Genomic DNA, 19,719 nt, shown 5'->3' on the forward strand with positions numbered 1-19,719 from the left:
GCTTTAGTTACTCATTGTTACAGTCGGTCTGTTGCTCCTTGCCATGCTTAGCTCCTCATTCTGCCTCTGTTGTGCTTGGCCCCGCAATTGCTGCTTGCAGCTATATTTAGGGGCCAAGCACCAGAGGTGCGGTGGCACCTATTGTATCCGTTGGCATTATTATTATTAGGGGCCAAGCACCAGAGGTGCGGTGGCACCTATTGTATCCGTTGGCGTTATTATTATTCTTCTTCTTCTTCTTCTTCTTCTTCTTCTTCTTCCTCTTCCGCCGCAAGTCTATGGCAGCCCATAGAACCGCTTGCGGGAAAGTTGTATAATTTTGCACACTGATAGAGGACAGTCCCAACATTAACCATAGCAAGTTTGGAGTCTCTAACTCAAACTCTCTAGCGCCACCACTTGTCCAAACTTTCAAAAGATTTATGCTAATAACGTTTGAACCGTAAGCCACACAACAAAAATTCTTTTTTCCTCTGATTCCTTGGCTTATGCCGAGTTGAATGGACACCAAAATTCAAAAATCGTAAGGTTTAGTTTTTTCGCTATTCTCAATTGTTCGTAAAACCTACTTTTTCGAACTCGTCCTAGGCCGTTGCACCGATTGTCACAAAAATTGATCCAGATCATCTTCAGACCACGCTGGCAAAAAGTTATGGAATTCAAGTCGATTCGTCCAGCCGTTCACGAATAACACGCGAAAGAATTCTACGAAAAGCTAGCAAAAATCAATGTGAGGCTATATCTCCGTAACAGTTTGGCATATTGACACCAAACTTGGTGTGTGTTATAACAAGCATGACCTGAGCCTACCTGCAGTGTTTCGGTGCAGTGCCCCCTAGTGGTCAGGAGATACGAAAAATGGCTATTTTTCTTTATAACGTCTGAATGATTTGTCCAAAAATCACAAAACTGGTCTCTTTAGATTCGGTGTGTCATACCGAGTCGAACCATATCCAATTTTCCCATGTCAGCCATTTTGGGTGTCGGCCATTTTGAATTTAGCTTTAAAATGCTGTATCTTGAGAACCGATTAGCGTATCGTTTCGACATTAATTACAAAAATGTTCGGCACCATGCCCTGAATGTACATAAAAATTTTGGGGCCAGCGCCACCTTGTGGTCAAAAGTTATAACGAAATTTCAAAAAATGCTAATAACTTTTGCGTACATTAGCCTATTGAAATGAAACTGATTTTGATAGATTCCTTCGGTCATGCTGAGAACACCGATACCAATTTTGCCAATTTTGGCTGAACTTCCTGTCCGCCATTTTGATTCATGTTGAAAACCTACTTTTTCGAACTCCTCCTAGACCGTTAGTCCAATTTTCACCAAATTTGACTCAGATCATCTTCAGACCATGCTGACAAAAAGTTATGGATTTTGTGTCGATACACGAAACCGTTTTCGTTTAGCGCATCAACGAATTTACTGGAAAGATGCCAAATTGCATCCGAGTCTGTATCTCTGCAAAGCTTTGACATATTGACACCAAATTTTATATGTGCTATTGTCACCACACTCTGACCAAGCCACATCAATTTGGTAACAGTGCCACCTATGGGTCAGAAGTAATTGCTGCTTGCAGCTATATTTATATTTATTATTATTATTATTATTATTATAGTATAAAATTAAAGATGTCATCAAATCACGAGTCTGTTTTCAGCATTTAAACATCAAAAACAAGAAACACTTCAAAAATGTAATTAAACATAGGCTACAGTGAGGTCCTATGTGTTCCACATACATCAATAAAATAAGGTTGAATCCCTCAAGATATGCAGATGATGAATGCAGCCAAGGAAAACATGAAGAATAGAAAAGAAAGTGGTAAACACAGGAAAGACAAATAAATGAATTCTTACTTTGTGATATTTACATATCAAACTGTTGGTAAGCTATCAAGAAAAGTTATTTAGGAAACTTATTTTTTAGTTATTGCATTTAAGACAGCGCAAAAATAAAAGTGTAATAGCTAATCAAATGAGCTCGTGATCGAGTGACGTCACTTTAGGGTAAGCGCATGTATCCATGGCAACACTGAGGTGCTGAGTGACGGTTAACGGTCTTACCAATGATTTCCTTAGACACGGCCTTGAGTTTTCGCTTTTGTCTGGTCGAAAAGGTATATATATATATACTTTTATATTTGTAGACATTAGCTACCGTAACCACTGTGTATCTCGTAATACTTACATTTTATGAAAAGTCTATCTTAAACGTATATAATATTGACAGATATTTAACTTACATATAGAATTTCCATAGGGTAAAAACACACATTGAGACGCACATGCGGCAAAAAAAGCCCATGTGGTACGGGTATCTTAATATGTGCGCTACATTTCAGACCGCATGGTCTAAATCAGTGACGGTTCTACACTGAATTGCTCCCCGGGCGAGACTCCCTCAATTTTGTTTTCCACATTTTCCAATGTGGTAAATCTGCATCAAGAACAACATTGAAGAATCCAATCTCCAAATTTCTAAGGGCATCACTGAAAGGCTCATCGTGATTCATATGAGAAGTGGCGCTTTGTGGACCTCAGCCTTTTTTGTTTCAGAACAGCCTCCACATTCATTTCTTCACAAATGTCTTTGGCCGCCATCTGTGCAGTCACAAAGCCACTTGCCCTGTAGCTCTGGAGACCTTGCTCAGTCTTCTTCAAAAGATTCACAGCTAGGTCGACATGCATATTTGGAAACTGCATGAGTTTGCTGACATGCTGTATTGCAGATAGCACGTCATACCAAACAACCGTGCAGATGCTGAAGCGGTATGACCCCACCTCCTCAGACAAAAACTGGGCCTCAGCCTTTATAGCAGGGTCTTTGGTGTTGTCTCTCACCTCAATTAAAGCCTCTCTCATGGCAGCTCCATGGTACCTCATGGGCTCAACGCTCTTGACCTTGCTCTCCCACCTTGTTTCTGCCCACATCTTTAAGGTGATGCTCACATGGTTCTTCAGAATGGATCACCTTTGGGAGGAGGCTGAAAATAATGTGTAAAACTTTTGCAGTACACCAAAGTAGCTCATAGCATCCAGAGATCCCTTAGCAGCATCACACACAACTAAATTTAATGTATGCGCCCCACATGGCACAAACAGAGCTCTGGGATTCTTTTCTAAGAGCCTGGCTTGAACTCCCTTATTTTTGCCCTTCATGTTTGCCCCTTTGCCATATGATTGTCCTCTGCAGTCGTCAAAAGGAATTCCCAACTCCTCAAGTCTTGTCAGGATCATGGATGCCAAGTGCTGCCCTGTGGACTCCTCTGCCTTCAAAAATCCCATAAAATGTTCCCTGATATGGGGCTTCTCCATCAGTGACACCACTCTAATGACCACTGACAACTGTTCTATGTGGCTTATATCTGGAGTGCAGTCCAGAATTATTGAAAAAAAAACTTTGCCTGCTTGATGTCATCTACTATATCAGATATGATTTTGCTGCTCAACAAACCAATCAGCTCATTCTGGGGGGGGTAGGTGCACTGTAAAAAAAAAATCCGTAAAAAAACGGAAAAAGTACTGGCAGCTCATTACCTGGACTTTGTACCGTAAATTTACAGTCTGTTAATTTACAGTCTGCCACCGGTAAAAAAAAAACCAGGACTTTTTCTGTTTTAATGGTGTATTTATATATTTATATATATATAAAGCAAATAAATCCAGCACAATATACAAATTGAACATGGTTTATTTTTACTTCATGTAAACATTCTTAAAAGTGCATTCAATGGCTTTTGTTTGCATTAAGTGGGTTAGGACTAAACAATATCAAATACTCAATTCATTTAACAATGTGTCAACTCAGGCAAAATGCCTGTATTGTAAAAGACAGTTTAGCTTTGAACAGTAACAGACAGAATTAAAAAAAAAAAAAAAAAAAAAAAAAAAGAGCATCTGTACAATACAGGTGCTGTACTAAAAAGTGGTCACAAAATTTAAACTTCAAACTGTAAAACAGTCAAGACGCAAAACGTTTTTTTCTTATAAGAGAAAACAATATTGTTTAGAGGGATAGTTCACACAGAAATGTTAATTCAGTCAATTACTCAGCCTCATACCATTCCAAACCCATAAGACTTTCATTCATTTTTAGAACACAAATTAAGAGTATTTTTAGTTAAATCTGGGTACTTTCTGTCCCTCTATTGATTGTCTATGCAACTACCATTTTCAAGGTCCAGAAAAGTATAAAGTATGTGACTCCAGTGGCTTGACAACAGAATTGTGAAGTTCATTGTAACAGAAATATCATTGAAGTGATGCAATTCATTATAGGGGATGTATTATTTCCCATTTAACTGCATGTTTAATGTAAGTGCCATTTCTTTCAATTTAAAAACTCAAATATTACATGGATTCTCGAAATTGTTCATGCAAGAGTCTTGGAGGAATGCATAGCCACTTGGTTGCCTTCATCTCAAACCACGTTCATGGTTTCTTCACAGGAAATTTCTAAAAGAAATGGATATGACAAAAAATGAAATGAATTAAACTGAACTACAGAGTAATATGCAGGTTGGAATGGAAAAGTAGTCATACATTATTTTAAGTTCATTAAATCAACTGCAATCCATAATACTTTCTAATTGTTTACAACTTACATTTCCAATAGTCTCCATTTGCATCGGTCATATGAGCTTGTCAAATCAACTATGACATAAATATATTCAACTAAATAAACAGCAACACGACCAAATGCTTCATACACTTTTTATAACATACGTGTTGCTTACTTCTGTATGAACATGAAGTGCCGCCTCCTCTTTGTAGCCCACAACAGGAAAGAAGATTTGTTCATTAACTTCTCAAACGACAGCAATCTTGAACTGCCCATCACCTTAAACAAAAAAGACATTACAAAATGACCATATACATAACGACAAGCATCTTTGAACACCTTTGAAGGCGTGTTCAGCAAACAACTTCACATTGTTGTAAAAGTCAAAAGAATAAATGACTCAAAGACTCAATTTCTTTTCAATATTAAACACTAATGTTAAATGAAATAGAATACAAACCCACCTGGTTGCCTTCATCTCAACCCTAATTTAGGATTTCTTCACAGGAAAACTCTAAAAGAAATAGATAATGATAAAAATGAAATGAATATTTGTTTATAAATTGCTTAACTTACATTTCCAATAGTCTCCATTTACATCTGTCATACGAGCTTGTCAGATCATCTGTGTCTTACAATATACTTCATTATTTTCAATTAAATAAACAAATACACATTTCATAACATACGCGTTGCTTACTTCTGTATGAATTCCAATGTAAGCGCTGCCTTTTCTGGGTATTTGTAGCTCACAACCACAACAGTGGTCATTAACTTCTTGAACTACAGTAATCTTGAACTGCCCATCACCTTAAACACAAAAGACATTACAAAATTACCATATACATAATGGCAAGCAGTTTGAACACACCTTATACACACAAGGATGATAACATGCAAAAGTAATCAATCCAATCATTTTGGTAACGTTAACACGTTTGTCTGTGACGTGGCTTCCGACGCATCAGAGAGCAAACAACTTCACATTGTTGTGAAAGTCAACAAAATAAATTACTCAATAACTATTTTCTTTTTGATACTTAACACTAATGTTAAATAAAACTGTTAATAAAACAGAATACAAACCCGTGATAAGAATGCAGGTGTGCTTGAGATTCACAGTACAGCAGCAATCACGTCCTGTCATTAAAACCCAACAAACATGAGACGTCCACCCGACGTGCAGATCATGTCTATATTACGACAAAGACGTTGAAATGACGTCGTTTGGACGTACAGTGCTCAGTGGGAAAAGAAAACGAGAGAAACACAACGGTCATTTTGACATAATGTCGTGTGCATTTGTCCATTAGAGTGCGACAGATAACTCCAGGAGCTAACGTTAACGTTACCGGACCGCTGACCTGAAGCGGCATTATTCTGGCGCGGATACCGCGCGTCGGACGCGTCTGTTTACACAGTCGCTTCACAGAGAGCTTGCTAGTAACGTTACCGAATTAGTTTGTGTTTTGCATTTTATTTTCCGTGTGTCTGTAAAACGGACAATAAAAGGTCAAAACTTACCTCATTTGGCAGAAAACTCCAGGAGGAAGATGTGTGACGATATGCAGAGAAATGTTGAGTGCGACGGTTCCGACGTTCATTTGCCAAACAAGCCAGACAGCAACTAAGTTAACCTTACGTAAACAATTTATGCGACATTTAACTAGTTTACCACGAAGAGTATATGAAAAACATGTTTCCCAAATTCGAAAGCCGACATTAAAATGAAACTTTGACCGAGAAACTCTCTGCGTCTTCTCTTCACTGTTTTCGCGCCTATGTAAACCACGAACGTTCTTGTTCTAGTGATGGGTCGTTCTTGAACGATTCGTTCATTTTGAACGAATCTTTAATGTGACTCGGGACGAACGAGTCGTCTCGGGGAGTGATTCGTTCAGTCGCGCATGCGCAACATCCTATTAGGTTCTGTACTGGAATTAGTTCACCTGTTTTAGAGTCGTTCGTTCACCTTATGGGGCTGTCACGTGATGAACGAACGACTCAAACCCGAGGACTCGAGAGATGAACTAATCAATTCTCTTTCCGGCTCAGACTGCATAGGTTAACATTACGGGGATGTCACGTGATGAAAGAACGACTCGAACCCGAGGACTCGAGAAATGAACTAATCAATTCTCTTTCCGGCTCATGGCTGCATAGGTTAACATTACGGGGATGTCACGTGATGAAAGAACGACTCGAACCCGAGGACTCGAGAAATGAACTAATCAATTCTCTTTCCGGCTCAGACTGTGTTGGTTAGCTAATTGGGCTGTCAGGTGATGAACGAACGACTCAAACCCGAAAACTTGTCAGATAAGAGGTGAGGTGAGCGAATCATAGACTAAAGACCCAGGTAAACAATGAATTAATATTTTCTGTTTCTTATAGCATTATAGTTTTGCTTTGTTTGTAGTGTGATCAACGTTTGTGTAAGCAGTAGATGTGTTAGGGAAGTAAAACGTAACATTTTAATTATATTTTGCTAAAATGAACAAAATGAACGAAATGACTCGAAAAAAGATTCGTTCATTTTGCTGAACGAGACTCAAAGGACCGAGTCGGTAAAATGATCCGAACTTCCCATCACTATCTTGTTCCCACAATGCAAAGCGTAATTCAAAAATACGGAAAAACACCTGTAAAAACCAAAAACGGAAAATTTCTTTTAATTATTAGGGTATATCGTACTGTATTTTTACGGATTTTTTTTTACAGTGTGCCTCATCCTGACAAGTGGCAGAGGATGCTCCAAAATATTTTAGAAGTGCCCCTGAAACAGGACGCAGTTGAAATTGACATCAAAAGACTGTTGGCTACAATATTACTCTTAAAAATTGCAAATTTAAATAAACATGCCCTAACATGCTAATTGTCTGTCATTAGACACTTTATTAATCTAATATAATCTAATCTAAGGGAGGAACAATTAGCTCCTTGGTTAATTTACTGCCTCAAATTATATGCTTTGTCACGTAACAGAGTTATAGCAAATGGAAAATGTTTGTCTTTTCAACTATCTACACATATGTAAATTACACTGGCTATTTACAGTATACTGTAAATATATTGTAAATATATTGGCTATAGCCAACATTAACATAAACAATGGAAATAAATAACTGTACTGGCAACAGTTTTGTTGCAAAGCATAATTTTGTGGTTAAATTTAATTAGATCTCATGTTGTATACACTGCTGAAAAAACAATAGAACCCTGCCCAAAAATAATAGAAAATGTAATGGATTTAATGGTTATAATGGGAATTGTATTGGTTTTAATGGTAAGTATAACAGTGTCTGCTGGTATATGATGGATTCTATTGGTGGGTGGGATGGTAAATCCTATTGGAAAAGTGTCCAAAACACACTACAATAAGGAATTTTGTAATAGTTTCACTGGAAAAAGTTAATGGTTCATAATGCTATTTAATAGAAACCATTAGAATTTCTGTGATGGTTTGTATATTAGGCTTTTATTGTGTTTTTTTAGCAAGGTAAGCATAACAAGCATCATAAGCAAGAAGGCTAACAAACCTAAGAGTTAACATTATACCACTAATTAACATAATGACATGAATACCTTAATCATACAGAGAGAACATTGTTACATACCTTTATCTTTTGCCCGTTTCTGCTCATCTTCTTTTCTTTTTTTCCTAAATTGGGCACCTGACAGCTTTGGCCTTTTTTTCTCCATCGCTGTGTTTACTTTGTAATCGACAATCAACAGATTTCCCATCCCCCAACGCTGTCACTCACGACCAGAAGTCAAGACTAAATCAATTCACCTCCACATCATAATCGTTTTTTATTACCTATTTTTATTAGCAATTTCACACAATTAAATAAATAAAAAAAAGTGCAACTTATTGGTCTATGTTTATATTTTTTTTTTTTTTTTTTTTTTTCAAAGTAATATTTTGAATGAAATGTCCGTTATTTGTAATAAAGTCAGGTGTCACTGACATAGTTTAGCCCACCTCCTTGTCCACTTCATTTGGGAGAGGTGAACTGTACTCTGCGCCCCTATTTCCTTGCCTAGCCTATAGTTTCCCACACAGGCAAGGATCAACTGCACACGAGCAGGAGACAGTTTATTGCAATGTGGACGAATCTTGTTGTACCCCTAGAAGAGTTGTTCTCGGTCTTGGAAAACGCACACTTTGACCACACACAGCTTCTTCATTCTAGAAGTTCTCACAGTAAACAAAGCTAACATGCTTGTGTCACTTCACACATTTCTTCCTTCTGTTGAAAACGTCTGTTATTTTGAAACCTGCTGGTAATCAAACAGTTCTTCTTTTGTGCTCAACAGAAAAAGACATTCATACAGGTCTGGATGGGTAAATAATAACAGAATTTAAATTTTTGGGTGACCTTTCACTTTAAGTTGATAGGACTGATGTACAAGCCTCCAAGTCCTAAGCCTAACCCAAACATAAACCTTACATTTGAAGAGTTTTGATTTTTGTTGTTGTTGTTATGTTTTTGTTTCTGATACTGTTGCCACTGTGGCAGATTGTTGTGGGAGTCTTACATACCTGTTGATGCACTGTAAATGGTGAAAACCACCCCTCCTCCAATGCCCACACTTTGAGCATTAAACAGACTCACATCAGAGCGGCAAATGCAGCATCAACTGCTGATCAGCTCTATATTTCTTTGTGGCCCGGCGAAACACAGCAATTTGAAAAACTAACAGATTGTGTAGCTGAGATAAAAAAACTGGATGACAAGTAATTTCTTACTGCTAAGTTCTGAAAAAAACAAAAGTGTTAATTATTGGACTAAAACCTCTGCGTGTAATAACCTAAAAACACCGTCTAATACTTGATGACTGTTCTGTCAGTTCTTTGTCATCAGTTAGGAACCTAGGTGTGCTATTTGACAGCAATCTTTCCTTCGAAAACCACATCTCTAGTATTTGCAAAACTGCTTTTTTCCATCTCAAAAATATATCTAAACACGACCTATGCTGAAACATTAATTCATGCGTTTATGACCTCAAGGTTAGATTGATAAATAAAGTCCATCTGGTCCAAAATGCAGCAGCTAGAGTTCTTACTAGAACTAGAAAGTATGATCATATTAGCCCGGTTCTGTCTACACTGCACTGGCTCCCTATTAACCATCGTATAGATTTTAAAATCTTGCTAATTACTTATAAAGCCCTGAAGTACCTGAGCGAGCTCTTATCGCATTATAGTCCCTCATGTCCGCTGCGTTCTCAAAACTCTGGCAATCTGATAATACCTAGAATATCAAAATCAACCGCAGGCAGCAGATCATTGTCTTATCTAGCACCCAAACTCTGGAACAATCTACCCGACACTGTTCGGGAAGCAGACACTCTGTCAGTTTAAATCTAGATTGAAGACTCATCTCTTTAACCTTGCTTACACATAACACATCAACATATTTCTATTATTCAAATCCATTAAAGGATTGTTAGGCTGCACTAATGAGGTCAACCGGAACTGGGAACACTTCCCATAACACCCGATGTACTCAGTGCATCATAAGAAGAATGGCATCTACACTAATATTAGTCTGTTTTTTTCTTATTCTGAGGTCACCTTAACCACCAGATCCAGTCCGTATCCAGATCAGATGGTCACTGCAGTCCCCCGGATCCGATCCGTACCCAGCCCAGACGGTGGATCAGCACCTAGAGACGACCTCTACAGCCCTGAATGTCAGCGGAGACCACATCGACTAGATGAGCCCCAGAGATGGATCCCCAGTGATGGATCCCCAGTGAAGACCTCGTCACCTAGACAGCTATTCTGTCACCGATGGAGTTTTGGTTCCTTGCTGCTGTCACCTCTGGCTTGCTTAGTTGGGGACACTTTTTCTTCATATGATATAGTATACTATTTGAACTGAACTGAGCTGGATGGTGACATCATTGAATCCAATGATGAACTGCCTTTACCTGAAAAATTAGTGTTTACTGTTGGCCTTTTGCATTATTGATGCAATATTTCCTATTTAACACTGTGCAGCCGCTTTGTCACAATTGTGTATTGTTAAAAGCGGTATATAAATAATGGTGACTTGACTTGACTTGGGTATTCGCAAATGAAAGAAACACAAACTGTCACAAATCTCTATTCTCTACCCTTCTCGATGGAAGGAGGCCATGTACCGTCAGGGCCAGGGCATTGAAAATGGGTCATGGATGGGTATTCCAGCATGACAATGGCACAAAACACATGACCAAGGCAACAAAGGAGTGGCTCAAGAAGAAGCACATTAAGGTCCTGGAGTGGCCTAACCAGTCTCCAGAGGCCGGTTGCACCATCTCGGCGTAGTGCTACATAAAGTAAAGTGAAAAGTCACGATTTGCTCAGACAGAATTCATTTTTAAATAATTAATAACTGTAACGTTTATGGTATTTTCGGGCAGGATAATGTGGCCTACAAACAATTAATACAAATAATTACAGATCATAATCCCACAGAAAATCTGTGGAGGGAGCTGAAGGTTTGAGTTGCCGAACATCAGCCTCGAGACCTTAATGACTTGGAGAGGATCTGCATAGAGGAGAGGGACAAAATCCCTCCTGGTGGCCAACTACAAAACAACGTCTGATATGGAGTCAAAATAGGGCCATATATATCTGCAAAATAAAACAATGTTTTGCAAACAAAAAATATGTTTTGCAAATAAAAATAGAGTATTGAGAAAAAAAAAATGCTTTTTTGCAAGTAAAAAAAATAATCGCAAAAGAAAAGTTAACCCCTGAGAGAAAAAATAAAGTTTAGCAAAGTAAAACTTCAGTAGCATTAACTTTGCAACACATATTTCCTTTTGCGCCGCTCCTTTAAATCAGCGTTTCAGTCATCCGTGCCTCTGCGGCGCAAAAGGCACTGTTGCACCCGAAAGCTAGAGGTCGCTCTCGTGCGAAATTATTATTAATGATTATTATTAATATACTTTATTATCATGAAAATACCTGAGGAGGTTTTAGGAATATTGATAAAATGATGTCCGTATGCGTTATGTGTGTTATTGTCTTCCTCTACTGCGCTTATTTTGAGTTTTCGCACGAGAGCGACCTCTAGCTTTCGGGTGCAACAGTATTTTACCTATTTCACCCACAAGCTGTTCATAAATCATGTACAATATAATGTCTGTTAATCGTGACAGCCTTATTTGGGCCGGTCTGAAGTATCTGGTATTAATAATATAGGAGTCTAATAATAATAGGAAGAAAGCGATCAATAATACATACCTGAGATCCGGGGCTCGCGCTGATGACGTAACGAGAGGGACGCGCCTTCATCCCTTGTACACACCCCAACCTCTTGACCCCTCCCCCACGTCAAATCAGGGACACAAAGCGAGGCGCATAGAAAAATGAAGCGCAAAGGAAAGCTCGCGCCGCAGAGGCACGGATGACTGAAACGCGGATTTAAAGGAGCGGCGCAAAAGGAAATATGTGTTGCAAAGTAAATGCTGCTGAAGTTTTACTTTGCTAAACTTTATTTTTTCTCTCAGGGGTTAACTTTTCTTTTGCAATTATTTTTTTTTACTTGCAAAAAAGCATTTTTTTTTTTCTCAATACTCTATTTTTATTTGCAAAACATATTTTTTTTTGTTTGCAAAACATTGTTTTATTTTGCAGATATATATGGCCCTATTTTGACTCCACAGTCTGACCTCTGTGTTTGCCAACAAGGGTTTTGCAACCAAGTGCTAACTCATGTTTTGTGAAGGGGTCAAATACTCATTTCACTCACTACAATGCAGATCAATTTTTAAAAGAATGTAACTACTTTTTTTTTTTTTTTTTTTTTTTTTTGTTATACTGTCTCTCCCTGTTCAAATAAACCCACCATTAAAGTTACAAGTCAGACTCTCTAACCATTATTGGCAAAACAGTGCAGAAGTGGTGCTAACCCTGATCTTGTGCAGGGTTTCATAACCCCTCATAAAAAGTGGTGCTAACTCTACTTCGTATTTGCAAATGTTAACCTGTGTGCTGTCATAAAGAAAAAAAAAAAAAAAAAAAGCTTTTGAAATAGGCTGACTGGAATTTCCTTGCCTAGCCTATAGTTTCCCACACAGGCAAGGATCAACTGCACACGAGCAGGAGACAAAGTTCAATGCAATGTGGACGAATCTTGTTGTACCCCTAGAAGAGTTGTTCTCGGTCTTGGAAAACGCACACTTTGACCACACACAGCTTCTTCATTCTAGAAGTTCTCACAGTAAACAAAGCTAACATGCTTGTGTCACTTCACACATTTCTTCCTTCTGTTGAAAACGTCTGTTATTTTGAAACCTGCTGGTAATCAAACAGTTCTTCTTTTGTGCTCAACAGAAGAAAGACATTCATACAGGTCTGGATGGGTAAATAATAACAGAATTAAAATTTATGGGTGACCTTTCACTTTAAGTTGATAGCACTGATGTACAAGCCTAACCCAAACATAAACCTTACATTTGAAGAGGTTTGGTTTTTTGTTGTTATGTTTTTGTTTCTGATACTGTTGCCACTGTGGCAGATTGTTGTGGGAGTCTAATTAAGTCGGTGTCGGCTGCCACTGCTCCTTTAGTTTAGCACTTGTCAGAGAGTCTGATTATCCCTTTCGGAATCTCAAACGCAATGTGAGAAAAAGTTTTTTTTTTAAAAAACCGTCAAATGAGACTACTGTTTACAGTGATGGTGCAGTGGATTAGATGCAGTATTTGTCAGAAAGATGGGTGGGTATTACACATGGTAACCACAGGGCCACTGATAGTACTGCTTCCTGCTTATCTGCTTCCTGTTCATGTCTGCTGTGCTGATAAGTGTGTTGCCTTTGTAGTTCTGTTGAGCTTTTCTGAAATAATATGCCTACTCTGTTGTGTATACAATTTTCACTCTGTTACATGAACTGCTAGATTTAATTCCAGTATTATCAAATATTAGCCTATTAGTGGTGTGTGGTGGTGTTCTAAAACAAGGAGGAAAATTTCTAATGTTTTTAATCAATATAGTTTCACTTAATGTTGCATATTTTCCTGTTAAAATACGAAATAATAATTAAAAACAGTTAAATGATTTTGTATTTTAACAGTTATTTAAGAATTAGGTTAAATAAAGAGCAGAAACTCTGAGTATGGGTCTCCTTTAAGAATGCAGTTATTTTCAGATTTCATATATATATTATTAGTGAACTGGAGATCAGTGTGAGGGAGGCAAAGGTGTACATCCCCTTCAACCCCAATGTGTACTTTGTTTATGTGGACACTAGGTTTCACGTACAGTGAGTGACATGAATTTCACCATCAGAACAGTATACAGGATAAACTCAATTTTTTTTTTTTTAACTCAAGGTTGTGAGTTGCTCTGTTGGGGTGCTCTAATGGGGGAGGGAGGTTAGAATGATTCTAAGGGCCTAAAAAGTCTAAAGAGTCAAGAGGCATTTATTTGTAATTTGCAGAGTTACACTGGGGATCTGGGTATTGATGCTTGTGATGAGGCACAGACTTGCAGTGACAGGACTAAACACAAATTTAGTAAACATTACCATACACAATTTTATAGAAGTCCAGGACACTGACCAATTAAACTGGGGTGCTACAGTTTTAATGAAGATGCAACAGTCAGAACGTCTTTGATTATCATTGACTTTTTCCTTTCAACATTCACAAGCCAATGGCCAGGCTTCCCATAAAAGTGACAAGCTTCAGGCAGCATTTAACATTTATTAATGTCAACATTAATCCACTCTCCTAATTCAAGCAGTAGGATTGTACACAAATATGTGCCTGTCAGTTGAGCATAATGGGTTTGAGCTTTCAGGTCTGTTTGTGAGGGAGGAAAGGCAGCACAAATAGCATTCAGCATGGCCAGATCCACTGGTTTGATTAGAGAATCTCATCCAGTGTGAATAAAGAGAAAGTGGCATTATTAACCATTGGTGGAGCAGGTCATTGCAGTTCCAGCTGCAGGGGTGTCACTCCACTCACTTATTTTCATTTATTTTTTCACCAGTATTTTGCCATAACAACCTATGCACCAAAACATTCATGCTTATATTTGACCCATTTAAGGTGTCCTAGTTCATCACATATCAATACTGAACACTTTCTCATTGTATCTAGAGCATGCAATCCCTTTCAGGGTTAGATATTCCACCTTCTGTCCATGCAGCCAAATTATTAACATATGTTTGCACATTGTTTGTTTCCAAGGGGAAACTAAGCACAGGGCTTTATCTACTGCATCTTGAAGCAAATTTATTCAATACCTGTATAGTTGCATTTAAATGGTAGCCAAATCCAGCAGGATGAAACTGTGCCTGTGGTCCTCTGAATCAATGATGGCATCTACAGTAGCATTTATAAGATCACAACATAATCACAATCTCTCAAACACAACAACAGATGATGCTGATACAGGGGTGGATCTACCGGGGTGGCAACTGCCACCCTAAGAAAAAAGCTCTGCCACCCTGCCACCCCAGAATTATCACAGAATAAAATATAAATGAAAGCAGTGTTTCATGTGCTACTTTTCAGCAGCGGTGATGACAGTTTAAGGCAAAATAATGGCAAAAACACATCTTTTAATAAACAGTTCACGATAGTTAGACGCGTACGCAGCGCGCCCAGTGTAGTCGGCTTCATTAACAAATGACTCTTATGAACTGGTTCTTTTTGAGTCAAAAACACAAAGCGCGTCCCAGTTCATTAACGAAGTGTTTTTACATTTGTTCGTAAATCAGATAATAATTACTGCTTCTCGGCTAACTCAGAAGTCCTCTGAGGAATCTAATCCCGTCCGGATATGTCTGAGATTCATTATTTGTGATCTGATTCTCGACAGCTCGCTCCACTTTCATCATGGATATAGGCCTTTTTGCCAAATATGATGAAACAGTAACGTGAAATCAATAAGATCTGATTGGTGTGTCATCAGTTTTGCTAATGTTTAACATAGTTTAACTCATTGTTAAACTTTTTGAGAAATGTGTCTTTGTTTTGAGAACTGAATGAATGGTTCAGGAAAATGTGCCAACTAAAATAAGTTACACACAGAGTACATCAGATTATGGAAATTTCACTACTCTATATGTACAGTAAAGTGTAGCACGTTGTACAGCTATAAACGTGTGACTGTCAAATTTTGATCTGTAACCATTTTTTTTTTTTTTTTACAGTATGTGTACTTAGTTTATGCAGAACTGAGAAATGACTGCCTAGAGATATATTGTGTCGGAAGACCAAGAAACTACTATAGTACTGTATAGTGTAATGAAATTTGGCCAAATGTGCAGAAAAACTGTGCATTATTATTATTTTAATTTTTTTTCTCTGGGCTGTATTGTGGTATTGTGGCATACCAATTTCATATACAACTCTTTGTTATTTGAACTTTTCTAGTGATTATTATCTACTGCAAGATTACTTTACAGTAGTAACATAAAAATAATTTTTTTCCCCAAAAGTTAATTGCTGATTTCTACAAGTGTATCTGTTTTTGTTATAGTGTTATTGATCTTGTGAGTGTTCACTGGCAGGAAAGTCATCAGTGCATTTAAATTGTATGTAAGCATTTAAGAATACCTGTAATAACTAGACTGAAAAGTTTGAAAGACAAATGTATGCTGGCTTGTCTTAAAGTCTTGTTTAAAAACATAAATAGTTTGGTCAGATAGGATATTCTGGGTGGTTGCAAGGCTCTTGTTATGCAGTTGCTGGGATGTTGCTAGAGTACATGGTTGATAGTGTGTTCTGGGTAATTACAGACATTCCCACCTCTGTTAATAATAGAAAATCAAACATTGTTTTCAAAACTGATCCAGCTTCAGTGCTTTGATATTATTGTATTTCTTTCTAATGTTAGGAAATTCAAACGTTTTTGTTGCTCTTAAACTTGCGCTAAAACGTGATTTATACCATCTAAGTAGCCTATGTACTTCTAATAGAACTTCATGTCTTCTTTAGTGATACAAGCTCAGAAATATATATATAACCTGTTGAAGATTTTTATGTTGTGTATTGACTTGGTTCCATGATGGATATTGAAATGTTATTTATTTTTCATTTTAAACAGTAGATGATTACCTAATGGTAATGCAATATTTGTGAACACAGCTGTGTATCTCAGACTATAAATCCCAAACTATGCATGGGGGCTTGCTTTGGTGTTGCCACCCCTCATAGACCCCATGCCACCTTTGCCACCATAAAAAAATGTTTTCTAGATCCGCCCCTGTGCTGATACCAGTGGAGTGCAGGTCAGACTATTCAAACCATTCAGAACCAACAAAAATCAGGACACCAAAAACAATTAAAAAGTTATAAAATTGTATTTATTATAAATAAATAAACAGCTTGACTTCTTTATATGACACTTAGTTAACACTGTCTTTCCTGTCAAACAGAAAGTGTGAGTCTGTAACACAGTTCAGTGTTACTGTGTGTGAAACTTCACATTTTCTCTTTTAGTTGCTCTTATGGAAGTTGTCCTCCATAGCTTGATGAAGATGAACCTAATGCACTGAACACCACTGTTTTCACAGTTTTCAGTCAAACACAACCCAGAAATTCCTACAGCTTCAAACTCACATACTAGTGCTCTATATTTAATTAATGACTATTATTATCCCTGTGTACTGTGTATATAGAATTTCATTCATTCATTCCCTTGCAATTGTGACCTTGTACCTCAAAATTTGAAATGCTTTTCTGTTGTGACCTTTTATCTTACAATGAAACTTTAAATCTCAGAACTGCAACTTAATATTGCAATCTGACTTCATCTCACAATGCAACTTCATATGTTACAATGTGACTACAGCTTACATTTGCAACTTTATTTCTTGAAATTGTGACTATAAACTGATGTCATAATTGTGAAAGAGAAAGTTGTCAATGCAAGATATACAGTACAATCACAAATGCCTTTTAATTGTTTTGCTCTGATGTGGAAATGGTCTTCTCACAAGAGGTTGTTAAATCTGACACAGAGACACTGAAGAATCAGGATAAAACCCAAATCCAGCATAGAGGGGTTCAGTGAATGTGGTGTTGAATGTGTAAATGTGTGTGAGTGTGTTTGTGTCAGAGACGCTGTAGAAGGACAGAATGCCGGACGGACAGTCCAGATACACTCCTACTCTATTAGAGCGGGATGACGGGCCAGATACATCAGTGCTGTTATTATTGTACCAGGCAGTATAATTCACGTCAGAACAATTTAGACTCCAGGACTTTTCATTGAATCCAAACGAACTGTTAATTCCACTTTTCCTGCTGATGTCTTTATATGTAATCGCTACATTACCTGAGCCTTCCCATTTAACCTCCCAGTAACAGCGTCCAGTCAGACTCTCTCCACACAGGATCTGTTCCCGGTCATCAAATCTGTCTGGATGATCAGGATACGGCTGACGATCTTTCACATATGTTGTTTTTTTGTTCCCTTCAGACAGGATGAGTTGAGTGTGTGCTGTGTTTGGATCCAGTGTGAGATCACAGGCATCTGAACACAAGAAGAGAAAACACGTCATAAATGACATCATTAAATATGTACAGGAGAATGTGTGTGTGTGTGTGTGTGTGTGTGTGTGTGCACCTGGTATTTATCAAGTTATGGGGACCAAACCAAATGTAATCCATTTTCCTTGGGACCTGTCCCCATGAGGAAACAGTCTTATAAATCATGCAGAATGAGTTTTTTTTTTTTTTTTTTTGAGAAAGTAAAATGTGCACAGTCTCCTGTGAGGGCTAGGTTCAAAAGGGTGATGAACGGTTTGTACAGTATAAAAACAATGGAAACATAAAACATGTAAACCAACAAACAAAAAAATGATATGTGTGTGTGTTAGGAACATTTTTCAAGTTTGATTCTGAAATGTCCTCCATAGTCAAAACTGAACAGAGACAAAAACATACACACAAACAAAAAAATGATATGGTATGAGGGAAGATTTTAAATTTGCAAATTTAGTCTTATGTTTTTTTTTTTTTTGGTTTTCTTCATTGGTCCCTCACTATTCTCACCTTGGTCTTGGTTATCTAGCTATCTTGTGTATTTAAGCCCCAGGGTTTGCTGTGTTGGTTTAACTTTTTTGCACATAGATTCACGTGAGAAATAACAGTGATTAGATTTTTTTAGGAATGGAAAGTAACAGTCAGCTCACTGTTAAAGCAGTATGTGATTTTTGTGTTAGGAGCAACTTATATTACACATTTTATTATAACCTTTATTCACAGAGAGAATTATACGCCACAAAAATAAATAAATAAATAAATAAGAAATGCAAATTGTGATACCATTTAACCCTCAAATCGCAGCAGAACTTTGTGGACTCTACTGTATTACATCAGATAAAGGCAAAAATAAAGGTTTAAAAAAGTAATGGGAGCATAACAATGCTTCAATGGCAATTTCCTAACAAAAGATCACTCTACTATACACATACTGACACAAATGAGTCATAACTGTCCCACATACTTGAGTATCTGCAGTTTATAGTTTGGATCCTCCAGTTTGTGTTTGAGCAGCTGGACTCCTGATTGTCCTGGGTGATTGTAGCTCAGATCCAGCTCTCTCAGGTGTGAGGGGTTTGAACTCAGAGCTGAAGACAAATAACCACAGCCTTCCTCTGTCACCATACAGCCAGACAACCTACAGACACACAAAACAGTCCGATAAGAAAGGAAAACTCATGTCCATCCATTAATGTCTCTGAATCTACAAAGATGCCCAGATTACAACAATGTTGGTTAGCAAATGCCATTCGCAAAGAGCTTAACTGACAGGCGATCTGACCAATCATAATGGCGATTTAGCCATTTTGTCCGACAAACAAATCAGACGGGAGAGTAGATTAAAGGAGAAGTCCACATCCAGAACAACAATTTACAGATATTGTACTCACCCCCTTGTTATCCAAGATGTTCATGTCTTTCTGTCTTTTTTTTTTTTTTTTTTTTTTTTTTTTTGAGGAAAATATTTCAGGATTTTTTTTTTCCATATAGTGGACATCTATGGTGCCCGAGTTTGAACTTCTGAGTGTTTGAGAATAAAAGGTACTGAAATTTTTTTTTTTTTTTTTTAAATGAAAATAACTAATCATTTCACTAGATAAAACCCTTCTTCCTCAGCTGGGATAATTTACAACTGCATTTGTGATC

At 37.6% G+C, this 19,719-nt stretch overlaps 2 protein-coding genes and 1 long non-coding RNA gene across 8 annotated transcripts in view; all 3 read right to left on the bottom strand.

The window, feature by feature from the left end:
• LOC127170874 (NACHT, LRR and PYD domains-containing protein 3) overlaps positions 1-19,719 on the bottom strand; it is a 752,597-nt gene that overhangs the window by 34,371 nt on the left and 698,507 nt on the right. The window lies entirely within an intron of this gene.
• Positions 3,706-8,178, bottom strand: LOC127170906 (uncharacterized). Of its 6 annotated transcripts, none has more exons than XR_007828427.1 (7): positions 6,097-8,178; positions 5,659-5,712; positions 5,273-5,382; positions 5,037-5,086; positions 4,748-4,851; positions 4,616-4,664; positions 3,706-4,466 (listed from the first exon to the last, which is right to left on the bottom strand). It is a non-coding gene; the product is annotated as an uncharacterized LOC127170906 (long non-coding RNA). The 6 variants fall into 6 exon arrangements; XR_007828433.1 differs by having other exon boundaries at positions 5,659-5,765; XR_007828428.1 differs by having other exon boundaries at positions 5,659-5,813.
• LOC127170899 (stonustoxin subunit beta) lies at positions 16,868-18,104 on the bottom strand. Its single transcript, XM_051119222.1, has one exon. It carries the CDS (start codon positions 18,099-18,101, stop codon positions 17,532-17,534), a length of 570 nt encoding a protein of 189 aa, XP_050975179.1. The 5' UTR covers positions 18,102-18,104; the 3' UTR covers positions 16,868-17,531.

This window comes from Labeo rohita, chromosome 1 (genome assembly GCF_022985175.1).
Source record: "Labeo rohita strain BAU-BD-2019 chromosome 1, IGBB_LRoh.1.0, whole genome shotgun sequence".
NCBI lineage: Eukaryota > Metazoa > Chordata > Actinopteri > Cypriniformes > Cyprinidae > Labeo > Labeo rohita.

Coding starts and splice junctions, on each gene's coding strand:
- LOC127170899 (XM_051119222.1), bottom strand. CDS start 18,101: ATGATGTCATTTATGACGTGTTTTCTCTTCTTGTGTTCAGATGCCTGT.